The 27988-nt window shown below is 38.0% G+C and overlaps 1 protein-coding gene across 3 annotated transcripts in view; it reads right to left on the reverse strand.

Annotated features, from left to right (window-relative positions):
• LOC126370231 (CCR4-NOT transcription complex subunit 6) overlaps window positions 1-27749 on the reverse strand; it is a 161740-nt gene extending 133991 nt beyond the window's left edge. For all 3 annotated transcript variants that reach the window (XM_050015042.1, XM_050015041.1, XM_050015039.1), the window contains exons 1-4: window positions 27618-27749; window positions 23718-23833; window positions 22580-22773; window positions 16445-16620 (exon numbers count right to left, since the gene is read on the reverse strand). In XM_050015042.1, coding sequence (XP_049870999.1) covers window positions 16445-16620; window positions 22580-22773; window positions 23718-23825 — 478 coding nt within the window. In that variant the 5' untranslated portion in view covers window positions 23826-23833; window positions 27618-27749. The remainder of the gene's footprint in view (window positions 1-16444; window positions 16621-22579; window positions 22774-23717; window positions 23834-27617) is intronic.
• Between the last annotated feature and the right edge of the window lie 239 nt (window positions 27750-27988).

The following is a 27988-nucleotide window of genomic DNA, read 5'->3' on the forward strand; positions in this document are numbered from 1 at the left end:
ACTGCAGTATTCACTAAACCTAACCGCGGTGCGACATTAATGCTTTCGTGTTTGGCTTGGCGTTCATGCCGTGCAGTAAGCTAGGTCAGGGCTTCCCAAACTTTTAAGATAACGAAGAAGGGGTGGGTGTTCACCCCTGCCCCTGTGGGGCTTTCTCTCGCTCTAGGTATATTACGACACTCTTATACAATGTCACAGAAACCAACCCTCATTACTATCTTGAGATTAGCGCCACAACATTTATGAAATTAACGTTATTGAAATGTGCATAAAATTCGTAATTGCAATCATACAATTTGTCACATATTAGGTATCTACATTTTTACGAGTACCATAGATACAATATCATAGACGAACGCGCCAGCGTTTCGCTATGAATAAACCGTCCCATTTTAAACGTAGTCACTACGCGAAGCTCGGAAAATAGCCACTTGTCCCAAAAACGAAATACATCAATGTTAATAAGCGTCGACTTCAAAGGCCGCTTTGATCAGCCTTCAAGCCAATCTGTGCGGGGATGTCAAAATATGCATCCAGCCTTTGACATTGGAAACAACAAATTTCGCGTTTACGTTACGTCAAGGCGGAGGAACGGTCTCAATTGTAATTTAATACTAAGTTATGCGTTTTCGCGGCACGAGCTCAGTTTACGAGGCAATAAACCATGGTGTGTCGAGCCTATGAGTGCGCAATATTAAGAGCTATCTACTCCTTCGATGCCCATTTGTATTCTGCTCAAACATAAATCGGAGATTGTTGTGTACGACAAGCACCTTCGGATATGTCGTTAAATACAGATCAGAGGCACTAACTTGAGATTTGAACGAAGCATGTAAGTGCACAGCTATAAATTTTATCGTTTCCTAGTTTTACGTGCTGGATTTAAAAGCATAAATTTGATTTAACAGTTTACATAAAGCGGGCTTCAATGAGGCCAATTTTTTTTCAATAACTCGTACCTGACCGTCTGACGCCTACGTGTTAAAGCTTTAAGTAAAAAGACGACGTCGCCTCCCATGGAAATAAAAAAGTTATCTACAGAAAAATTTGAACATTCTTATACATTTTAATATTTCCTTTGAAAATAAAGCAATATCGTTATTCATTCATGAGGAACGCCGAATGAAAATATAAGGTGAAATACAAGACTGCCTAAAAATACTTGTATTCTAAGAAAGTAGCAACATAGCCACTTGAGTATCGGGTGGATAGAATATTTTATACGTTTCTATTCATACGCCTGCACCCCGCCGGAAAGTTAGGATAAAAAAATGTTCATAAAGAATTATGTTACGGCCTTAATCCGTGCACTACTACGGGAACATAACTTGTAATCGATAAGACCAGTGAGCTAAATAACTAACTCCTATAAATTTAACTACAAACTGTTATAAATCAACCGACTATAGATCAAATTGCGTCTGTCTGTGACATGATAATTTGATCTGAAGTCTGAATGGTTATCGTTTGTGAGAGTGCAAAAATATAGTTAGGTAAATGTCTGAATTGAAAGGCAAACAATAATATTTTATGTTCGTTCTGGATAATACGATCCGAACAAATAGAAGGCGACGAAAGTTGCGTGGACGGGACGAGATAAGGGTACGGTTTGACCTTCAGACTGCGACCTTGGCAAGGGCATCACCTTGCAGTATTGTCCTTGAAACGTTTACTTCATATATCGATCCTAGTTCATACATGCATCTGTGTATAAAACACGCCCGCAGTACCCAATGGGGTGGGCTTAGGCACATAGCATGACATAAACATAAATATGACCTCTGTGGTCCAGTGGTTGAGCGTTGGACTCACGATCCGGAGGCCCCGGGTTCGAATACCGGTGGGGGCATCGTATGATCCGTGCTTCGGAAGGCACGTTAAGCCGTCGGTCCCGGTTACTATTTACTGATGTAAGTATGATGTATATATATGTTGTATGTCTATTTACTGATGTGTGGTTGGTATTCTACCTCACAACCCACACGATAAGAAGAACATAAATATACCCAGCAGTGGGACGTATACAGGCTATTTATGATTATGTCATGCCTACGTGATAAGCAGCTGACGCGTTCGATGTTTTATATTAGCTCCTAGTCCCAAGAGTCGTAGGAGCCGGCGGTAAGGGTGTTGGTACATCCGCGACCTCCAGACTGCGTCCGGAGACGAGGGCGCGCCCTTGCACTTTACCCACCGCCCTTTGGCGGCCCTAAGGGCGCAATTGCCAACTTAAAGCATCGTTATACTCTAACTCGGTTTATTATATCAATGCTGGGAGTGAATATAACACATGTAAATGCGTCCAGCGATTTATCTTCCCGGGCATGTCGTAAAAACATAACTGGCGAGAGACTATACATCACTGCCCACCCCGTCGGGGAGATAAGCGTGATGCTAAGTTACTCGTGTTGTTATGTCGTTAAAGGCGATGGGCGGATTACGTGCTTCTTAACATGATGTACCAGTATACTGGGTGTTAGTGACATCTTAACGAAAGCTGAGTTTAAAATAACTTAAAAAATCATGAATTTTGCGACTGAAAAATCCACTTGATATTGACTCAGAATCATGGTCTGAATCATACCACTCAGTATTCGTTACGATGTCACTAACACCCTGTAAGAGCGATAGACTGATCACCTATCATCGTACGATTCATCATATCCACCTTAGGGCTTCGTATCAAAAACGGATTTACTAATTAGATACACTTGTGGGTCTGTCTGTAAACTATATTAGGCATTACGGACGAGTTTATCCCTACAGTTTACGACATCGCTTCATCCAAAACGTTATATGATTTAAATGCCAGTTAATAATTTCGAATAATAAATTCGTTTATTGTTGAACTGGCCCTCAAGGTTCGTTGCGGTATCTAATTTATTTTACAGGTGCAATAAACTGGACAAGAAAAAATAACCTTCGTTAACATTAACATGTTGATAGTTTTGGAGCCTATTAAATTGTGTAACACCGAAGTAATTCTATCTAAACTAGCGGCACGCTATGATCGCCGTTTTAAATTAATGAAGCACAGCATTTTGCTCCGTCAATATAGTTATAAATTAATACGAAACTTGATGAACTCAATAAAGTACAGTTACATAGCTCCTTTAGCGTAGTAAATAGTCGTTACATAAGCCATGTCAAGGGCCTTTGGCGGCTCAATAATTGACACCAGGATTGATAATGTTGATGTGGTAATCTGCCTCAAGCCCCACGCGATAGAAGAGACATAGTTATAATCAAAACTGGTTGCCATCTTAGGGTCCCGCTAGATTCATCATCACTAATTTTAGAGCCACGCTCTTGTCGGTGTAGCATTCTCCATGCTACTTTTTAGGGAAAAATAGGGCAGTGGTTTCCTTCTTGCCTTCCGCCCCGCAGTACTCTGTCTGACGCGAGTGGGACGGCACCCAGAGTGGTGTATTTCAAAGCCGTACTAGGACTCCTGTCCTCCGCCTCTGAATAGTACTGACAGTTACTACTGCCCTCTGTCAGGCTCCAGATTACAGTTCCGCTAGATTAGTGGCCGATACAAAATACACGAGATTTTTTTTATCTATCTGTAACATCGACAACGCTAATGATGGAAACGGTCAAGGGTATTGGAGCTAGAAAAACGCATTAGTTGCGTGACTTTCGTTATTTCTGCCAAGTCTGAACTGTCGCTGGTTATTTCACCTTGACACATTCTTAAAGACGATTATACGATCAGCCAACTCGAGCGAAAATGGCTTTGTTAATATTCTTTTGTTGAAAAAGCGATCTAGAGGGTATTTCTGTTCACTCATACGTTTTAATTAGAAAAATTCGTTCGACGACTAACAGCTACATAGTGGCGTATTTACTTTATGCTTGTATAATTTTTTTACTTTTGATTGGTTTGCTCTTGGCCCCAGACTTGCCCGAAGGCATTGACGAGGCCTAAGATGGAGCGAGCTCGCCCAGAAGTTACGGTGTCAGTGACTAGAGAATTGAAATATTAAAAACTTTATTGGAAGACAGACATAACATAACCTCGCGACTATATCCCAATCAAGGTAGACAGCCATGTCAGGGACCTATGGCAGCTCGTGCTGCTTAACGTGCCTTCCGAAGCACGGGTCATCTTACTTTCGGACAATCGAGTGATCAGCCTGCAATATTCTACCAAAGTGTGTTTTTGTGATATGTCCCCACCAGGATTCGAATCCGGGACCACTGGATTGTGAGCCCAACGCACAACCACTGGATCACTAAAGGATGAAGGCAAAGGATTATCATAATAAAGTATTTGGAATTCGGTGAAGTCGACTTATCCGTAGGCTGCTTAGGTATTTTCGCTCTAATCCCTAAGTAGATAAAAGCTGTTGAGATACGTCGTTTCTTATCAGATACCTTTAAACAGATTATACTTAATTCTCAAAATTAAGGAGACTTTCAAGTCTGCGAAGTTCATTAGCGTATCTGTAATAAGGTGCCCTCATCATCATCATCAATTTAAGAGCTACGCTCTTGTCGGTAATAATAAGGTGCCCTACAGCCGTAAATGTCGTATCGCCATTTTTAAGTGACCTAACCTCGAACGTAACCGAATTTTAATAGAAAAGAATATGTTTACACAATAGTTTATAATATAAAAATCGAAATCATATAGTTTCATTTAACTGTACATTTATGAAACAAAACACAAACTAGACAATCCGCTATAAAGTCATTTTTCGATCAAATGTATTTGTGAAGAGGTCAATAAGACCTAAGTGAAATTATATCTAGTCATTTTGCGATATTGTCTTTAATGTAGTTAGTCATATTGCTATCTAAAATACCCGAGACCAACCTAACTAAACAATAGGTTTTGCAACGTGAAGGAGTTTTCAGAATACAAGAACTTTCTTGGGGATCAGGAAACTAAAAGCATAGAATAAGGAATATAATACGTATAGAACGGCCACTCTCCGCTCCCCACCAGCGGCTGAGCTAGGTTTACCTCACTCCCCTCGAACATAGTTTAGACTTGAATCGTATGGCGACAGACGTCACACAATCAGGTGTGCGTGTACGATACCGTCAATGTGTAGTGTCTGTGTAAAACTTCCGGGGTGTGGCAAAAGTTAAACTGTCGGCCTCATTCACGGAATAAATCGTAAAATAACGGGATAAATCGTAAAAGGGACACTCTTCGCCCCGCACCAGTTCCTATCGGTGCCGAGCTAGAATTACCTCATCCCCCGCTGGGTCTCATTTTAGTCTAAATGGTCGTAAGCCGTTAAAGAATAAGAGAGCGCGCGCGGATTGTCTGTCTCGCGGCACAGAAGCGATATAATATCTTATAATATTATTATAATAAGGCTCGTGTCGCCTCTTTTATATTGCCGTGCCCTTGCAGGGCGTCACATGTACCTTCCACCACCCTTCCACCTTTCCTTCTTCTTCTTTTTATTTACTATTTTCCACCTTAATTTATGTTTGCGACATACAATAAATATGAACAGCGAGTAAGAACGATTTTTTTATGGAGTGCCTTGCCTGAGTAGTGTAACTTCCAATTTTGTAATGCCTTCTAACATAAGGATTGGCTCGAGACGAAAGCTGCCAAAAGGTAATCCATTCAAAGTTCACCCAGAATCGCACTGATAGTTTCGACATCCATAACGGCTAAGCGTGAGCAGGATTCTAATTTCCAGGTCCATTACTAGAGATCGTTAGCACAAATTACCATAGGACGATAATAAAATTGTATTTACATCTTTACAAGTGAAAGTTCATGAATATAAAACAGTCTAGTTGAACTTTCTTAATTGAAAATGAAAAGGCTGCCTTGTACATTTTTATGACGAACACGGTCGGTAATTTAACTGTCTTGGTGGTCTAGTGCTTTGAGCGTTGGTCTCTCGATCTATTGGAGGATTCGGGTTCGATTCCCGGTTGGGACACAAAAATCAGTGTGATCCCTAATCTGGTTAGGACACTGCGGACTGATTAACGTGCCCTCAGAGACATGGATCATCTTATTTTCGGACAATCGAGTGATCAGCCTGCATTTTTTAAGCTAGGTCTAAGATACATTTAAGTTCTACGCAATGTTTGTAAGTAGGTCTCAAGCTACAAGTCGATTCTATATTATTATTCGAAACTTATACGAATTAGTTTCTCAATTTACCATATCCTCTAGGCCCCGTACAGGTGCATAAAGAATACAAGACATGTGGTCGAAAATTGTCAAATTGTTATGCATAGCCTGTCCATTTGAGAGAGTAACAGCTCCGATACCATCGCATGCTAATCAAGATTTTAATTTAAATGGTAAGCCGAAGGAAACGGTTGACGATACAATATGTAATTGCATTTATATCCTTTAGCTGTTAATGTCTTTGTTAACTATGAATATTCAGTAGTAATATGCTTAAAGGATTTTACGGAGTATCTACTTTGAAAATAAAGGATTAGAAACACTGAGATAATATATAGAAATTGACAAATATTCGCTACAAGGAGTATTTTCAAAAAAAAAACGTCTGAACCGTGTTGTAAATACGTACATTAAGTTATGTAGATAGTATAACTTCGATCCCTCAAATTAAGATGTTATGGCTGTTTAAATAAGTGGAATATCACTTGTACACAACATTAAAAATAATCTCACACACACACACACAATGGTGCTAATTCAGGTACACACCATCTAATTTTATTTTAAGTGACATCTGTAATTTTCTTATCCGCCGAAAAGGAAAGGGACGGGTAATCGACAGGCATAAAATTTATGGAACACGTAAATTTTAGGCAGACAATTAAAAAACCGTCCCAAAGTTTTATATTGGCTAATACATGTGAGCGACATGCCTATTTTATTCGCCCGGGTTATTCTTTCATTTTAAAATTTACATTTGTCAATCATCCGCCCCTTTCCTTTTCAGCGAATAAGAAAATGACGGGTATAACTTAAAATAAAATTAGGAGGTGTCTGCAGGAATCGGGGCCAGTATCGTAGTAAAATTAATAAGACTTTTTTTAGTTGTTGATCTTAAAAAATAGGTAATATCCTGTAGGCTATATATACGAAGATAATTGATTTCAATACCACACGTACCCACAGTAAATATAGCTTCGTACTTTCCAAAGCAATATAGTAAAATTAGTCACAATAAAACATGAAATTGTTGAATTGTTATTTGCTTAGACTGCGTTGGAGAAATCGCGAAATCATAGCCTAGACGTCTAATGGCAAAGCCACGATCTCCCTTCACAAGTTAGACACGTGTATCATATGAACAATACCGATAGATAGTTGGCAAGTGATGGTCGCAGGTTCGAATCTCAAAGACGGCCTCCGTGGTTCAGTGGTTGAGCATCGTGCTCACGATCCGAAGGCCCCGGGTTCGAATCCCAGTGGGGACAAATCACAAAAATCACTTTGTGATCCCTAGTTTGGTTAGGACATTACAGGCTGATCACCTGATTGTCCAAAAAGTAAGATGATCCGGGCTTTGGAAGGCCGTTAAGCCGTTGGTCCCGGTTAAAGTTAGTAGTCGTTACATGAGTCATGTTAGGGGCCTATGGCGGCTCAGTAATAACCTTGACACCAGGGTTAATGGGGTTGGGAATCCACCTCACAATCCACACGATAGAAGAAGATATCAAAGATTTTCGAATTCGGCTCATAAATGATTATCAAGTGCTCAACGGTGAAGGAAAACATCGTGAGGAAACCCACATTCCCGAGAAATTTCGTTCGTTTTCGTTTCGGAGGTATGTGACTGAACCCGTATTGGGCTGATTCTCATTGCGGGTTCTAAGGTCAGAGAGGCAGTCGCTTCTGTAAAAAAGCTGGACCTGTCAAATGTTTAGATTTCAGGTAAGCGTACCCTGTGAAAACGGGATAACGCTAATATGATGATGACGGCTTGCGCAACTATGTAAAATTGTTATGTAAAATTACATGCTGCTTAATATTAGATAGCATATACCCGATCTGACCATTAATGAAATATAGTTTCAACTCTCAACATTAAGTCTTTTCTTTTTTCTTTTACAGAAAATTTATCGTCAAAGCCCGGAAGTTCTACGGAGAGAAAACTCCACTTTATAATAGAGCGGTTGCACGGAAAAGTTAATTAAAATACGTGCACGGCATTCCAACAAATTCTAGTTCTAGTAAGAACATAGGTAGAAGGGAAACTAATTTAAAACATTCTAGAGTAAAATCACTTACCTATATTAACAACAATGTAAATGTTTCATCATGTACTACATTTATGTCATATTTATCGATAATGCATAAACATAACATAATAATAATTGTTTGGTCTACAGTACATCATCATCACCAGCCCATTAAGGTCCCCACTGCTGGGGCACGGGCCTTCCCTATGGATGGATAGGGAGATCGGGGTTTAAACCACCACGCGGGCCCAGTGCGGATTGGTGGTTATTAACGACTGCTAATGCAGCCGGGACCAACGACTTAACGTGCCTTCCGAAGCACGGAGGAGCTCGAGATGAAAACTTTTTTTCTGTGGTCACCCATCCTATGACCGACCTTTGCGAAAGTCGCTTAACTTTAACAATCGCAGACCGAGCGCGTTTACCGCTGCGCCACCGAGCTCCTCAACAGTACATGTATGTATAATGTACAGTAAAATTATAAGAAAAATATCTTTAAGTTTTAACAGAAAGTTCGGTGAAGTGTGGATTTAGTTTACCTTACGATGGATGTACCTTATCTACCCCGTTGGTATATAGTCGTGAGCTTATGTTAAGTCACCTTTAAAGTTACCTGGTTTCTTTTGAGGTAAATTAAGGATATGGATTTTTAAAAGGAATTTGTATTCTTCATTGTTTCGGAAATTTGCATATACCCAGCACACCGAACATGTTCAACGGCACAAATTCGGACCTTATTCAGGATCCCTCGCGGAGGGTCCCTGGCTTTGACTCCAAGCGAAAAATCTGGACACGACTGAACCGGTGTAGGACCGACTATGGAAAGTCAAACCATCACCTATGTAAATGGGGCTTAAAGGAGTCACCATACTGTGAATGTGGTCACCCGGACCAAACCATATCTCACATAGTGAACGAGTGCCCTCTGCACCGGTTCCCAGGTGGTATAGCCGAGCTGCATTGTGTGACGGATGCAGCAGAGACTTGGTTAAGGGAGCTTAAGCTGGATATTTGATCCAAGCAGGATATTTGTCTGCCATACGCAATAATAATAACCGTAGTATATTTTTTGACGTAACTGTCCACCTCAGATAGCATTGACTATTTACCCGGACAAATGGGGAGCGCTGAGGGCTCTCGCCCCGTAAGCGCTGTAGCACAGCAACATACATATAGTATACTTTATACCTCCTTCGGTAGACGAGGGGAAGACTCTATTAGTAAGATATGGCCACCATCAAATCAAATCATTTATTCGCATAGGATTCATGGTTTTGTCAACGCTTGGTAGGTTTTAAGTTCTAGGTATCACATGATCCGATAGACTCAATCTGTATATATGTGTGTTCCTAAACGCGCTACTGAACTTGATCTCCGCCTCTTCAAAACCAAGACAATATTATGCAACCTAATTACATAACTGCAAAACCTAACGTAACTGTCCAGTTCACGTCCACTTTAAAAGGAAATAAGCTCCAAACAAACTAAAAATAGCATCAAAATAAAAGCGTTGTATACGTCTCTATAGCTAAGGAGACGGCAGTCGTGTAGTGTTGCGCAAACGCTGACGTCACAGTTCAGTTCCGGCTTCGCTTTCGCGAACACTTTCACCGCGCAGGCGCCGGCCGCCATTGTCATTCTGCGCGAGAATCGATGACCACTCAAAATCGGAACGATAATTTATTCTGACAACACTGTGTAGCGTGGCTATAGCTTATTGTAAGAAGTGGATATGTTGTTTTGAACTGGTTTCTGCGGTTTCGTTTTATTGTTTATGGTCAGTTTTATTTTTGATCTAACATGACTAGAATGACATTGGAGTGCAGGCCTTGGTTGTTAGTTAGTGCCAGTGCTTAGTATTCTTTTGAACTCAATATTACTAAATACAATTTAAAACTTGTATTTGAACGGAATATAAAACGTCTGACATTGGCGAGTAAAGATTTTTTGCACGTTTTTAGGTATTTATAGACAAATAGCATATATTTGTTATATCCATAACATATTTTTTATAATAAGTCATTCAAATCAATGTATGTAAAAAGAATCAGATTGCCTGGAAGAAATTGCTGTTTAGCAACAAGGCCACCTTCTTTTGTTCTATCTGCAGTTGTTATTTTGTTTGTGTAATTAAAGAGTTTTGTATTGTATTGTAATTAATCACATTTTCGTAGGTACGTGTTCATACTCAATAAAACTAGTTGCGCAAGTTTAACAAAACTTAAAGCAATACTAGCAAATGGATATTCCCAGTTTTACCAATCCAAGTCTAAGTAAAACCACGATCTTGGCCACAGTAGTACCAAAACGAGCCGATATTGTTTCTCCGGCCGCGGCGCGCGCGCTGCGAAAGGCGAATTTCACCGGATGCGATACTCGTATGTGAATCGAAACTTAATCCTCATTGCGCAACAACCAGTTTGTCTTTCCTTTTGCGCAATCTCTCGCCTGGACAAATTTCTCTTTTTACTGATAAATCGATGCTATTTAAATGTTATGAAATCGAACTTTTGGATAAAAAAGGATATGAAAGTTTTAATGATTTATAAGTGAACATTAAAGGGTATTTAAACGGTGCTTTAATGGTTGGCACCAGGTTTCACTGAGCGTTCTAAGGGCACACAAAGACGAACAAAAACATACCTAAGTACAAAGTATTATCTCTTCTTCTCTCTTGCGGGTTGTGAGATCAATGACCGACAACTACAACCCAGGGCTCCTATTGAGCCGCCAAAGGCCCCTAACATTGCTTATGTAACTACATACTTGAGTAAATAGTAGCCGGGACAGACTGCTTAACGTACCCCGAAGCACGGTTCATCTTACTGTTGGACAATCTGCAATGACCTCAAACTAGGGATCACAAAGTAGGTATTTGTGATATGTCCCCAACGAGATTCGAACCCTCAACCACCGAACCACGGATGCCGTTAATTGTTATTTAAGAGACAAATATTTGCTTTGACGGGAATCGTGCTAAAGCTTTTAGTGCCACTCCGGTGTATTGCACCAATTGGTATTCAATTGATTTAATAAATCAACCGTTTCTAAGCGATTTACTAATATAAATCGACTCTCGCTATGAATCATCTTTCGAAACTTTGTACTGCAGAACTATTAATAAGAGGGACTGGGGCCGCGAGACGCTTTCGTGGTAACAAATTGAGGTAATATCTATTTTACAATTAAATACCTTTCGTCGATCAATCAAAGCGGCCCTATCACCTTAAAATATTCATTTTATTTTATCAGGGAAGCTAACAGAATTATTTACAAAATAAGACAAGTTAAGGCCAAGTACAAATAATTGTAAAATATTTACGGACATTCCGAGGAGTACTAAAAAAATAAAAATTGTACATATTAGATCACAGAAAGAGATGTGCAGACTAGGGTTTTGGCCGACTAGCCGACGGGCCGATTAATCGGCTTTTTGCGGCTGACTAATCGACTTTTGTAGGAAAATACTATTTCTGAAGTTGCAATTGCAAATTGATATACACGTATACATATTCATAACATTAGCAATTTTGTAATTGTCAACAAATATTATTATAAGATATTCTTCTTCTAAGAAGAAGATTAACAGATGTTCGTGCACACGTTTTGGCAATGTTTATAAATGCGAAATCATTGAGGAGCTCGGTGGCGCAGCGGTTAACGCGCTCGGTTTGCGATTGTTGAAGTAAAGCAACTTTCGCAGAGGCCGGTCATAGGATGGGTGACCACAAAAAAAAAAAAGTTTTCATCTCGAGCTCCTCCGTGCTTCGGAAGGCACGTTAAGCCGTTGGTCCCGGCTGCATTAGCAGTCGTTAATAACCACCAATCCGCACTGGGCCCGCGTGGTGGTTTAAGGCCCGATCTCCCTATCCATCCATAGGGAAGGCCCGTGCCCCAGCAGTGGGGACGTTAATGGGCTGGTGATGATGAAGTATACGTATTTCTTATTCTATTATGTCGTTTATTGTGATTGTTATAAATATTTATTGATTAATGTTCACTGAGTTATTTCAAACATTTACTGCCGACTTATTACTGACTATGATATTTGCTAACTAGTCGGTGTATATCTAGTCAAAATATAATAGAATAATAAGCTAATCACACAACTAAAAAAACAAAATATAACTATACTCTAATACTGTTACCGCTAGTAAACATTTTCTTCAGAGCTTTGGTGATGCTACAAAACAAATCACAATCTATCTAATGTAGCCCAAAACATCCCACTGCTGGGCAAACACCTCCTTTTCCAATCTTATCGATTGTGTGAGCACACAATCCATCATCAACATAAACAACGATCCAAGGTACAATTATTTCCAGGCATTTCCATAAACATTTTCTCCGACTGACAGAGAGTCAAGAGACAATTAATTACTCGATCTTCCCACACTTTCTACCATTTCTACCTTCATTGTGTCGGAGTGAGACAATTGCATATCTACCGGTTTCATTGTCACTCGGTGCGGTGATCACGACATTATTTCAGAAACCGGGATTCCGTCTATTGACTTTCGTTTAGGACACGCACGACCTTCGTAAACTTGGTGCAAAACATCGCAGACGACGAGACGAAAAAGTCGACGTATTGGCCTGGCTAGACGCAGACGAGAAACTTTGAAAATATTATGCCGTATTTCAGACACAATCGGAATGTAAGACAAACAAGTCATAATTTTGATTTGCGTAATGGCGTCCTCTTAATGTCCTTACAAAAATAAATGCCGTTTTACTGTACGTAGGAATATGGAGCATGGCTCTTAAATTAGTGATGATGAGGTATATGGAAAAGATGTAATTTAAAAAAATAAACCAATTTCAATTTTTTTTTACTGTTTGTTTGTTTTAGGGGAGGCCTGTGCCCAACATTGGGTCGTATATAGGCTGTTTATGTATGTTTTATGTTGTTTACTAAAATGTAAGAAGTCATAGGTACTTTTTAAATTTAGAACGAGAATTCTGAAGTTAGTTTAAATTCGATTACGTCAGTAATTACGAACCTCCTTAATCAAAACACTCGAATATAAGGCATTATAATTCGTTTTATTTAGTAAGAGTAAGGGAAAAGAGACAAATATTACTGGACAGACGAGGCAAGATGATTGGACACTTAATAAGACACGACGAATTTATTAAAAAGATCATAGAAGGGAATCTACAAGGAAAAAGTGGAAGGGGATGACCAAGAACTTACATGGAACAGATTAAAGAGAGGTTGAACGTGGTATCATAATATAAGGAAGTTAAAGAATTGGCCTTTGATAAACAAGAATGGAGAATGCTACACCGACAAGAGCGTGGCTCTTAAATCGTAATTCGTTTAAAGTAAGTTCGACAAGCCCTTGATCGTTTTACAATTTTCTTTGATATACGCTAAACGATTTCTAATCTTTCTTATAGTATTAAATGATAACCTCTAACCCCCTTAAGAACGCAAGATTCCTAATAATATCAGCATTCAGCATTACGTCCTCATTTTTATTTTTTTTTTGACCGTAGTTTGAAAATTACTTAACCGATTTTGATGAAACTTCCACTATTCCCTGAGTTGAATAATACTTAATTCAATAAACACATCTACCCACTGTACCTGTGTGTCACAATAAATGATTTAAATTTGATAAAAAAAATTAAATCAATTCCATTTCTAGTTTCTTTGAAATACGAGTACAAACATGTCTGTTCCCCTCTTGAAATTTTCAACTTATTTCATTAACACCCAACAAAATTAAATCGTTATCGCTAATGGTGTCACTAACTGTAAACACAAGTAATTGTTGTAACGCTGTCTACCTAAATTGATAGAATTGTACATCGGAAACCAATCACGACGGTCCATTACAATCAACAATGAGAATAATCTCTAAGACGTAAAGAACTCAAACAAACCTAGCGATCCTAATCAAGAAAAGAATCCACAATAAAATGCTAGCAATCGGCAACGCGACAATAGGAAACTATTCAATTTCAATACACTGTGGTTCTACAGACGCTCAGTTTTACTAACCCAGATAGAAAATAGGAATCCGCAAGTCGTGACGTCGAAACGCGGCTAATTTACTATCTACTTAATTATATGAAGTTGTCGAAACAAAAATGGTAACGGTTCTTACATTGACTAACAAGGCAGAGAAAACTTTAGCAACGTATTTGTTCGATCTAGGGGGATAAAAAGGCCACTTATAAGCAATTTATCTAAAAAGCAATATTGCAATTTGATATTTGCGCATATGAAAGTAAGTGCGCAATGTTAAGAAATGTCAAATAGGAATATTGCTTTTTAACCCTCTGAAAAATCTAGGACGGTTGATTATTGAAAAGTATTATTTAATATTTTCTTCTCGAGTGTTTTGTGAGATCAATGTCCGATTGAGCCGCCAAAGGCCCCTGATATGGCTCATGTAACGACTACTCACATCAGTAAATAGTAACCGGGACCAACGGCTTTACGTGCCTTCCAAGGCACGGGTCACCTTACTTTAGGACAATCGGGTGATCAGCCTGCAATGTCCTAACCAACAATCACAAAGTAATTTTACCACCGGAATTTCGGATCCCAAAACCCAATACCCAACCACTGAACCATGGAAGTTGTTTTATAATACTTAGAAGTTTAAACAATAAATGATTCTAATAGTGTAACGAAATTATCAAATATAATATTACTACACAGATTTAAGTATGTTTTATATCTTAATATTCATTTCAGACCGGATATGAAACAACTAAAAACATTGTTCCGGGTGAGAGCCCTAAGCGCTCCCCATTCGTCCGGTCCAGTTAATGCCGTTTGCGGCAAATCTACTATAAGTCATGACAAAAACAAAACAAAAAACATTCCGTAGATTTCTTTTCCTAGACCTAATTTCTCCATCATTTAAATTGTTCACCTTCTCCGTTTACCTTAACAAATAAATATACTTAAAAAATAAAGTAATTTCTGTAAATTAGACACGCCGCGTTCATTTAAAAAGCCGTATCTAAATACAGAATGATTGTTTAAAAAGTTACCTAGGCTATTTATGTGCCACTCATAATCACATTTAGTACACATCAAGTGTACGTGACCTAAATGTCTAGGTATGCTAAACAGTACGTGAAAAAATATGGAACAGCACAATTTAGCGATCTTCAGTACGTGGCTGAATTTGCGAACTGACGCATTTGTATTTTTTTGACAATTATGCATCGTATATTATACGTTCGCGATGAAATGAGAGTAGGTAACATTATACCTGTAAGAGTATGGAAAATCACAACAATTCCATCAAAATCCGAAAAAAAAACGGAAGATACAATCTGGTATATAAAAGCGTGTTTAAAAGAAAAATTGTACAACTATTGCAAGTCAAACTCTCAAAACTGCATAGTAGCGACATCTATGATCAACGCCAGGAACTAATTCAAATTGTTGCCTTCAATACTCGATAGATGGCGCTGTAAGCTAAAAACTTTCGTTTTCTATTGCTATACAAATTGCTTGACAGCATTTGCTGATAATTCTAGTTCTAATAGGGGTTAATTATACTGCGTTATTGAAGGTTATTTATTATTCTAGATATCTAACTAGATAGCTTAATCGTTGGTGACCGTAATTCCTTGGACAATAATACAATGGCTAGAGCGATGTTACATCTTTCAATCATTCGTCAATCATAAATTAAGATTTAAAAAATTCTACCTTATTACTGTGTACTGTGATTATTCAGACTTGTCAATTAGTTCCATTAAAATCCGTCGATTTCTTTGGCGCGGACTATTATGGACATGAAAATATTATGGATATTATTATGGATGGTCAGTCCCATCCTCACTCACTGGATGTACATGCATGTGACATCCAATGAAAATTAAAAATTTTACTAACTTAGACAATAATATTGTTTCTAACAAAATATGGATAAATAAAATATCCGAAATAAAATATTTCTTTTGCTACGTTTTTTTTAAAGTATTGTATTCCTTTTTTTAATTGTTTATGTAAGATGACGTTTGGACGTTTGATGTTTAAGATTTTTATCAACAAATTCATTTTATCAAAGCAATTCATTTAACCTCTCATCTGCCGGAACGCGGATCTCGACCAGACACAATGTAAAATCTATTGTGTCTGGTATCTCGGCAGATGAGAGGTTAAAGAAGCAATATTGCTATTTGACATTGGTTTGCATTGCGCACTTACTATAAATATGCGCAAATGTCAAATTGCAATATTGCTTTTTTGGATGAATTGTTTCGATGTGGCCTTTTCAACCCCCCCCCCCGTTCAGCCTTATTGCAATACAGTACTCACCTTGCAAGTTGTCGAGCATGTAGGTAAGCAGCTTGGCCGTGCCGTTGTTGTCGTTGTAGATGGAGAGCATCTCCTTACTGAGGGGGTTTCCTTGGAGCCCCATCATCTGGAGGTGGAACAGCTTGCCCAGCTCGTACGGCAAGACTCGCAGGTAGTTATTGTGGAGGTGCAATTCCCTGGGAAGAGGGCGTAGAATTAGTGATTTGTATACCTAGATACCTCATCTCCCTAGCGTTATTCCGTTTTCACGGGGTCCCCTTACCTAACCTGAAGATTTCCGGTTTTTACTCTGGTGATCAGCCTATGATGTCCTATAACCAAACTAGGGACCACTAAGTGATTTTCGCGACGTGTCCCCACCGGGATTTGAACCCGGGACCTCCGGACCGTGAGCCCAACGCTCAAACCACTGCACCACAGAGTCCGTTAATGTCAAATTGCAATATTGCTTTTGTAGATGAATTGCTTCGATATGGCCTTTTTAACCCACCTGATGAGTGCATTCATACCGGCATTACTCCAATCTATAAATAAGCGTAATCTCCAATATCTAATGCCTTGAAGGAATTTACTGTAGTAAATTACATACGACTCACAATTTAAGACATAAGAAAATCTAGACCAGGTAATAATTTCAGACCATATTTCAAGCTAAGTAAGACTGAATTTGAATTACAGGTTTTAGCAGCTGTGTATGGCAGATATGGTAGCAATGTCATTGAACTCGCTCTTGTTATGATAAATAATGTAAATTCGAGCGGATATTTGTAAACATGTTTGAGTTCATATGCTAATTTTCCGTAAATGTTGCTTATGTGGTAGTATTTGTGACCTTAAATCTTATAATTAGTCTAGAATTTACTTCAAAATATTGCATTTGCATGTTTGTTAATAATATTGATGTATCCGCTTTGTACCTATTTCAACAGACTTCTTTATTTAATTGTAAACAGGTTCACCTTTCCCCACAAAGTAGTGTTTGTTTTTTTGCTGACATTTTCTTTTATCATCATCACTAATTTAAGAGCCACGCTATTGTCGGTGTAGCATTTTCCACGCTACTTTTTAAGGGGTAAATAGTGATTTCCCTCTTGCCTTCCGCCCGGCAGTACTCTGTCTGAAGCGAGTGGGATGGCGCCCAGAGTAGTCTATTTCACAGCCGTACTAGGACTCCTGTCGTCCGCCTCTGAACAGTACTGACAATTAATGCTGCCCTCTGTCAGGTTCTATTTTTAAATAATTTACTGTCATTCAACACTGGAGTGTTTTCTCTTCTTCACTTTGGAATTCCATTTGCTTCGATGCTGACACACTTCTCTTGCTTCCTCCATATTCATGAAACGATTTAGTAGATCGTACTGAACCGAAAATAAGTATTCAATTATTTTACCAGCATGTGCCACTCTTGACAGCTACAGGTAGCCATTGCAAAATTGTTTGCAACAAAGCATTGTGGCGCCAGTCGAACAAGGTCAATGTGGCCTCAAAATTTCACACTTTTTTGTAGTACTCAACTTCAATAACCAGGTACGTTTTCTTATTTAATTATAATAAACATAACAACTACATCCCAATTGGGGTAGTCAGAGGTACATCCATCGCAAGATCGACTGAAAACCTCTGACTCATCGTATATTCTGTTAGCCGTATCGCCGTCTATAATGGCCGAGCCAACTGTATTAGTGAAAACTGCACTTAAAATAACTCATTAGTGCAAGTCCGATAGATTTGCTATATACATATTGATTAAGAACGAGCAATTAGAGGACATGAGCAATTTAAAAAAATGAATGTTTATGTGTTTTAATTTAAGAAATGAATTTTAAAAATGACGCGTGTTCTTCTTATAGTTCTTGAATGGACTTATTTATTTAAATTTTCATTTTTTTAAGCGCTTATGACATTTGTACGAAAAGCGATCCGCTTTAGAAAAATGTTGATGAAAATCGAATTTGTAGTGTATTAAATTGTATTGTAAACGTTACAAAGTGTAGCTTGATTCCTTAGTGATGCAACATCGCATTGAATCCGCAGGAAAGGTCATGTGCACTTTAATGAGCGAGTGACGCTTACTGGCCACCGCAATCGAGGTCGCCAGTAAGAGGCATCTTATAGGAAAAATCAAAACATTAAAAACAAGTAATATATAAACTAAGGGTGGTATTAATAAACGAATCTTAGCTGAGACTGCCCTCAAGATCATGCTCAAGTCTCTGTTTTTATAGAAGAACTGTCACATTGACATGATCTTGAGGGCAGTCTTGAAGCTGAGATTAGTTTATTAATACCACCCTAACTTCCATTGTCTCTGCTTACCCCGGTGAGAAATAAGCGTGAGTTTATGCACGTATATGTATGATAACTAGATTTCCGCTCACGACTGTCCGCGTGGTCTTCGGTTATCGCGCGCGGGCTTTTAAACCCCTTGGGGGACAGATTTTAGGGACAAAAACTATTCTGTTATTCTCTAGGTCTCAAACTATCACCATACCAAATTTCATCTAAATCGGTTAAGTAGTTTAAGCGTGAAAAGCTAACAAACAGACAGTGACTTTCGCTTTTATAATATAAATGTGGTTGTGGATTGTTGTATATTTAAGTCAATTTAAGTAAAAAAAAAATATTGGACCAATCAACTTAAAAACTATGGGTACATAGTTGTTAAACCAAGTCGGAGGTTTGAAAACCTCTGGGAGAGTGAATGTGTAGTGAATATTCCAACGAAATAATGATAGTGAGGCGAAATATACACCATAGCTCCATACCTTCTCGGGTTGTGTTAAATAAAGGCATAGGCGTTAGACATAACATTACAATCTTCTTCTTATCGTGTGGGTTGTGAGGTGAAATACCAGCCTCATCAACCCTGGCGTCAGGGTTATGATTGAGCCGCCTAAGGCCCCTGACATGGCTCAAGTAAGGATTACTCACATCAGTAAATAGTAACCGGGACCAACGGCTTAACGTGCCTTCCGAAGCACGGATCATCTTACTTTCGGACAATCAGGTGATCAGCCTGTAAAGTCCTAACCAAACTAGGGATCACAAAATGATTTTTATGATATATCCCCACCGGGATTCGAACCCGGGGCCTCCGGATCGTGAGTCCAACGCTCAACTACTGGACCACAGAGACCGTTGAACAATGCTGTTAACAGAAAGGGCACTCTCCGCTCCGCACCAATACTAGTTTGGAGCGAGCTTTAATTATTCTTCCCTAGAAAATATACATTTTCCTAAGTTTTATTATTACCTTGACTGATTTGACAGTTAGATAATAAAGAGCGTCACAAATCGATTTCCATTATATTGTAGGTATACGTGAAAAACATATATTAATTAAGTAAAAACGTTAAGTAAATAAAAACGTGTGTTACTTCTGCGCAATAAAATATTGTATATTGTATTGTATTTTTGTTTTGATTTGACTGTTGGCGGAGACAATCTTAGTCTACAAGACTTCTGAAGGACACCGATTTAGCTTAACGATTATAATTATGACATGCGGTGAAAATGATGATTGACAGTTTTACCAGCACGACAGAGCCAGAATTGTCTGACATTAACGATCGTTTCCAATCGATAGGGGAAAGATTGATTGGATTGGCCATTAATTACCAGTGTCTCGAATCAAGATGCGAGGATGGCTGTTCACAATGCAGTACTTGTCCCTACGTTGAAGTACGGTACTGAATGTTGGGTATGGCAGAAGACGCATGAAAGTAGGATTAATGCTGTGGAAATGAGGTATTTGCGTAGATCTTCGGTGTTGAGTGATAGAGTGAAATAAGACAGAGATGTGATGTAAAAGACGATATATTGACTAAGATTGAGAAGGGAATGTTAGGTAGTTTTGGGCACGTAGAGCGGATGAAGGATAATATCATTGCGAAAGCGGTATAAAGCGAAAGTTGATGGTAGGGCTGGCAGAGGAAGACCTAGAAGGACTTACATTGACCAAATTGGAGATGTCATTAGAAAAGGTTTAGTACGATCTACTCTGAACCAGCGTGCGTGTATGAAGCGATTGATGAATGTGGAGGAAGCAAGAGAAGTATCTCAGGATCGCAGTAAATGGAATAGTCTCTGCTTGCCCCGTTGAGAAGTAGGCGTGAGTTTAAGTATGTATATCTAAAAGATATTATTGTGATGTTTTGATATGCAACACCTACTATAATTATATGTACCAGCTACAGGTGTTACAGAACAAACCTGTGTGAATGTCAACCATTTCTCTACGTGACTTTATTGCGCACGTTACATTTCTTGTAAGCTGCGATGTTGATTAAAAAAGTAAGCGAGTATGAATTGCAACAATTAATATAATAACAGGCATTTCAGGTAATATTATCCGCCCGCACTTAGTTATTTCTCAAGTGAAGTTTTGCAAGAACTAAAGCGATCTATAAACGTGCTAGATTTAGAAGATGTTATCTTAGTAATATTAACGATATCTATCTTAGATGTCCATACCTTACGAATCTACTGTTCACTTTGAATTTTTTGTGCGATTTGATCTCTTTTAGAAAGAATTGCGGCCCACATTACATGAACTTAATTTTTCTACATTACTTAGCAGTTTTTTTTTAAACCCAGTTCTGTGAATTGTGGTTTAGGATTCCAATGAGATTTCTAACCTCAAGAAGTAATTACATACATACATACATAAACTCACGCCTATTTCCCACCGGGGTAAGCAGAGACTATAGAATTCCATTTGCAATAATAAGAAGTAATTAGAAACATTTATTGTGAAGTCGTATTTTCTGTTTTTTAATACTTTTATACTTTCCTTGTGACGATATAACAAATAATTTTATCATATTTTGTGGTGAAATCATATTAAATATTGTTGAGTCATTTTTAGATATTCTAAACATGTATTTATTAAGAGGTCAATACGACTTAAATCGGTAATAAAGTCAGTTTTATTGAACCTATTTTTAATTAAAAACAATTTGTTATTAAAAAAATACCTGTGGCGATTGAATCTAACATTTTCCTACGTGACTTCATCGTCTATCGTAAATGTAATTCTTGTTAATCACGTGTCGACAGAAGCATCCGTTTTATTAGCTCCTATTCGACGCAGCCGACTTGTCGCCGCGGCAAATAATTTCAACACAAACGGTCATTTCAAATTACGATCGGCACGTATTGTCAGTCATATTATCAAACATTATTTATTAAAGGACTTTAGTTTTTAATACACTTACAAATAGTTAATTAAATCGAAAAAATCTGACACGGACGGAATTTGAACCGAGACGAGTTCGATTTTCTCGATTTAATTATCTGTTTGTTTTATTATTTCTTCGGCGGCTTTTACGACATTTTTGGAATGACTGGTAGTTGAACGCATTCTATTTTTTCGCGACTTCCAGTCCAGCTTGTAATGGCCTATAGAACTTCAGAATTTACGCGTTAAAAAAATGATGTCAGAGTTCAATACTAAGGAATGAGGATAAAGGAGGATGTTACCCTCACACAAGCATTGTTGAGGCCTGTTTGACGTCACATTCACAAGACACATCATCATCAGCCCATTAACGTCCCCACTGCTGGGGCTCCCTATCATCCATAGGGGCCTTCCCTATGGATGGATAGGGAGATCGGGCCTTAAACCATCACGCGGGCCCAGTGCGGATTGATGGTTATTAACGACTGCTAATACAGCCGGGACCAACGGCTTAACGTGCCTTCCGAAGCACGGAGGAGCTTGAGATGAAAACTTTTTTTTTTGTGGTCACCCATCCTATGACCGGCCTTTGCGAAAGTTGCTTAACTTCAACAATCGCAGACCGAGCGCGTTTACCGCTGCGCCATCGAGCTCCACAAGACACAATCAAAGAATAATACTACGTATAGAACGGTAACTCCCCGCCCCGCACCGATTCCCATCGGGCGCTGACCTCACCCCCTCTTACTTTAGTCTTAAATGACTGTTAGCTCCTAATGAGTGAGAAGAGCGCCGAATTATATTTTTGTATGGAGAGTGTGACAGAATACGACTGCTCTTAATATAGTATCATTGAGGACGTCCCAAAGGTTTGTGTAAATGCTTGTGTTGGGAGTGCCTCAGAACTTTCAACTCGGTACGTTTTTAACAGAATAAAATGTCTTATAATCTCTCACCTAAGTTGTATAAGGTCCCCGAGTTCAGCTGGCAGCGAGCGTAGCTTGTTATTAGACACGTCCAGGGTATGAAGGTTGACCAGCTGGTTGATGTCCGGCGGGATTCGCTGCAGAGAGTTGTCATTGAGGTACAACGCTGTCAGGTGCGTCAGTTGAAAGAGTGGGGGCGCCAGAGCGCGCACACCTCCTGTTACCTGGAAGGCGCGATAGGTGGCGGTTACATCTGGGAAGATTCCGTGTCTGGGGGATTAAAACGGCCACATCGAAGCAATTCATCAAAAGCAATATCGCTTGACATTTGCGCATAAAAAATAAGTGCGCAATGTAAACAAATGTCAAATTGCAATTATTGCTTTATATAGATGAATAATAATTCATCGAAGTAATAACTTCGATGTGGCCTTTATAACCCCCTGAACATGACAGGTTTCACTCAAGACATACAAAACATTCAGCTTATTTCTAGTAGAAATCTCTTCCTAGGAGACTGGGAAAGATTAATTTAAAGTAGATTTTATTTACGCAACGGCCTGGTCGACTGGCTTCAAATGTTCTAGCACAGTTATTTAAAATAAGAGAGTTAGAACTTATGTGCTACATTATCAAAAACGACTTAACATATTCTACGCCTCTTTTGGAAGAGGTATAGCGTTTCATTCTTCTTAAATTAACAGCTTATCTAGTATCTCCTTATTTATCAACAGGAGTGCTAACATAACTCCAACGAACTCGGCAATAGTGAGGTCAGTTACATCATAAACTGGGCTATACTATTTGCGCTTTAGCATGGTGCGGATCACAGGTCTCAGAATAGGAAAATTTCTGTGTACGTCTCTTTCGTACTAAAACGTATTGTATATTTTTGCCCTGTTGTCTATCAACCATGTTAGAGCGCGAATACTATAGGGCTCAAAATTACTGTTACTAAACAGTCACCCAAGCTGTATGTTACTCAGACTATTTATATATTAAGTATATTATATATTATCTCGCTCTCGAGAGAGAGCGAAAAGAGAGAGATCTCTTTTTATCTTATTTCTTTTTTAGATTATAAGCAGATTAGTTATGAGCAAAGTCTTTAATTTCGCTCGTGTTGCTTAGACTAAGGGTCTAGGCTTTTCATATGTGGAGTATATACCTCAAGCGTGGTCCAACCACCGCGGCGACCGGAGGCGCGTTCCGCCTCCGACATAATGTGGTATGTGCGCCCACTCGCGCCCTCATGCTTGTCTTTGTTGCGAGACATTCTGTCACCTGGAACGCACCGCACACTTTATGTGGATCGTCAATTAAGTTACCTATGGTTATTGATAAAAACATAAACAGCCTATATCCTCGTAACGCCCGGATTTCCAGACACAATAGTTAAACAATGGGATTTGGCTTTTAAAAGGCATTTGGGCCTTACGACCATATACGTCCCACCGCTAGGGGTATGGAGCATTCTCTACCACGCTGCTCCACTGTTGGTAGAGGTGTTTTATTGATAAAAATAAATTCAAAATAAAACTAAGTATGGACAAGAGCTTACATGGAACAAGTTAAAAAGAAGGTAAAAAATGTGTTTTATAAAGCATACATAGCATAACTTCACGACTATACCCCAATTGGGATAGACAGAGGTACATCCATCGCAAGATGATCTAAGTACCCACGCCTCACCGAGCTTTTTGTTAGATCTGTTTTATAAAGAAGTCAAAGAAGTCTTTGGATAGAGGAAGATGGAGAATGCTTCAACGACAAGAGAAGGGATCTTAATGATGATGATAGTTGTTACGTGGTTGGCGACAGACTTGCGAGGGAAAGAAAACACAAGTTCAAATAATGTTCTCGACGAACAGACAGAGTGGAACATACATTTGAGATACATAGTAGGTATTCAACAAAATGTTGAACATTTTAGGATTTGAGTTGAATAAATACTTCATCATAAGGACATGTTTGTCGCATGCACCCTGAGCGGTGGGCACGGATCGTCACGCATTGGGTGCCTCATGACGGGTACAGGCGTCGTGGTAGACCTCGGATGACTTGGACGCTTGCCAAAGGGCCTGGCTGGAGTGTGCACAGGACCGCGAAAAATGGAAAGAGGAAAGGGAGGCCTTTGCCCAGCAGTGGGATCTTGTAGGCTAGATTAGATTAGACTTCATCCTATATTATAAGTTTATAGGAGCGTTTTTAGATGATAAACCAGAAGGTGGAATATAAAATCAACACAATATGTGTCTTATGCTACTTTTGTCAACTACAAATAGGTAAGTTACATTCCAATAGGATACCTACTAGTTTACAAAGTAATAAAATTGCGTTTTATGATTTTATGAAATAGATATAAGAAACTAGGCTAGTCGTAAACTTTAACTATTGGTCTTATGACCAAACTATTGTAAAATAATGAAAGATATTTATTCAGATAACTCAACCAACTTTACATACACATGTTCTAAATGTAGCAGGTGAATCAAAAAATATTTAAAACATATTATAATTATACTTTGTCACAAACATTTGCTCTTGTAATCCATACACGAAAATAGACCAATACTATAAATACAAATAATATTATATTTAAGTGTTTAGAAATTTTAAAACTTTACTGGATTATTTATTGATACACAAAAATAGGTATATGTTCGTTAATGTTATCTCTTCTTCTCATGTGGGTTGTGAGGTGTATTACCAGCCCTATCAACCCTAATGTCAGGGTTATTATTGATCCACCAAAGGCCCCAGATGTGTTTCATATAACAGCTACATAAATAATAGCTAGATATACAATAATAATAATATATTAAATATTGTATCTTCATATTGTTCCAAGAAATTAATTAAAAATCACAATCGAAATTCCCTCTAATAATTTTTTGGGGAACCTCTTTGTTATTGGAGTGAAATTAAGAGGCATGTTTGAATAATGGCATCTACTATGAACTTTGGCAATCTTTCATGTTGTTTATCTAATAGAAATAGAAATGTTTTATTACAACTATGTGTTTGTACAAATGTGGTGTTATAAAAATACAGAAGTAAGTATTATAGTATCAACATGGACCTGGTACGGGCGACTGGTAGAGAGAACAACATACTTAATTATTAGTCGGTGATAAAATTTATATTACTCATACTATATTTTATATATATTTTATAAGTATTGTTTCGATAGCAGAGAATAAAGTGATGTACCTATATGATTAAGCAATCAAGTGTTGCTACATTTACAAGTGCAAATGTACAGTAAGTGGCTCTAATGTTATGGTTAAGATAAGATTTTACTGCAACATTTCACTTTTAGTGTAGTATACTTTACTAGGACTCGCAAGTTTCTTTTATGCCTAATTTCTTAGTGCCATTGTTTCACAAATGTATGTAGGTATGTGACCTGAATTAAAAGTGGGACTGTAAACAGTTGACATTTTATTATTCTGTGTCATTCCAAACCTTAAAAATTCTCTTTCTAAAATTGAATTTCAAAATCCTTTGGCATGTTCAGATTTTGTATTATAAATATATTTATAAATGTGTGGCAAACTGTTGTGAGGATATCAAAATGATTTTTTATAATAGAGCACAAAATGATTGATGTTTTCAATGGTTTTTGATAAATCATGTACTAAATTGCACAGCTGAATAGCTAAATTGCAGTTTATAAAAAATAAATTTATAACACAAATTTCAAACTTGAGCTGACATTCCAAGTTATCAGATAAAGAAATTTATTCCTTATAACACATTATAATTCCAATAAGAAACTGCCTTTTTTTGTACTTATTTATTTAGACATGTTTTCATAACTAAGATTTGACTTACATCTTAATATGACAGGTTCTAAACCCAGCTTGGGTTCTGAACCACTGAATTCAACTTTATGAATTTGAATACACATTTGGATCATGTCACACTTCATGTTTGTTTGTAATTGGCGAGGAGTGGGTCAAATCAAATCAAATCATTTATTTGCAGTAAATGTGGTACATTGGTTGTTATATATGACTAAATTAAAGTTTCACACATTTAACCAAAACAATATTGGTATGCAAAGGTCTAATACTATACGTCTCTGTCTGTCCCTTCGGGGGTATACAGGGGGGATGCTATGTCATAATTATGTTTGGTGAGATATTAAGTGCTAGCATTATCCCGATATAACCATTAATAGTGTTAAAAACCCTTTTCCAAACAGCTCAGTAATGATACAAATTCAGCTATTAGTAGACAATACCAAAGACAGTTTTCACATAACCCCTTCATGCATCAACAGTTTTCGTTTAATGTGCACCAGCAGATTTATAAATTGTGAAATATTTTTTTCAAATTCAGTGTATATTAGGTGTATTTCTTAGTTAATAAAATTAGAAGAGCAATAACTATGCCTATGGTGAGTATATACTTAATTACCATGTGCATACAATGTGGTAAATAGTAATAAAAATTAGAAACACTTTATTCTGATAAGTAGGTATTACACTATGTTCAGAAATGTAAGATAACTACTGCATGTGTTGCGAAAAGCTAACGAAATCTGTATTGCAACGTCTCTGAGGAAATATTGGACTAACGTAGATGTTATTACAATTACAATTTCTCACTTATCTACATAAACAAAGATAATTATTGTTTTTCTACGTATCTCTAGACCAAAGTTTATATACTTCAATGTTTTACACAAAAAACGATAAATGTACCTTATTAGCACCGCGAGGGGTCATTAGGGGTGTTAAAAATACTTGGTTCGATAGAGGATTATCTTCTTTGGAGAAATAGGGACAAGAGAGTTCCATAACCTCCGTTGTTCGGGAGGAAAACCTAAAGAATAAGCGGAGTTATCACCATTAACATGTATCCGGCAACAATACGAGGCTTATTTTATAGAAAAAGTAAGGATTTAATTCATTATTTCTGTGATCTGTACGTAAATGCGTATCATCTTTGTATACAGCTGACATCAAGGGGTCGACGGGGAGTCTCCAAGCGCCAAATCACTAACACGGTTTACGACAAGGATCGCTAAGAAATATATATACAATACAAAAATTCTTACCTTCATCTACTCCTTAAAAGCGTTTACTTCAATTAGGATTATAGTAACGGGGAATAAAATCACTGTAAACACACAATAAGCACAATCTTGACAAACACCACATCAAACGTCCATTTACCGACTGCAGCGACATTTCGACATTAGCGGAGGTTTCTAGAAACTTTTGTAGTATTGTAATGACCATAGACAATTTCGCGATACTAAAAGAACTCACTTAATTTTCACACACAAAACTAAAAACCTTCCGATTCCAAAAAATACGTTTTTATGTTACCGTTCGACAAAATTCTTCAATAAAAATATTTTAGTGTAAAAGACGAAAATGCTGAAATATACGATTGGTATAAGCAACATAGGTCGTATACATTAAC

Source organism: Pectinophora gossypiella, chromosome 10 (assembly GCF_024362695.1).
Source record: "Pectinophora gossypiella chromosome 10, ilPecGoss1.1, whole genome shotgun sequence".
Classification (NCBI taxonomy): domain Eukaryota; kingdom Metazoa; phylum Arthropoda; class Insecta; order Lepidoptera; family Gelechiidae; genus Pectinophora; species Pectinophora gossypiella.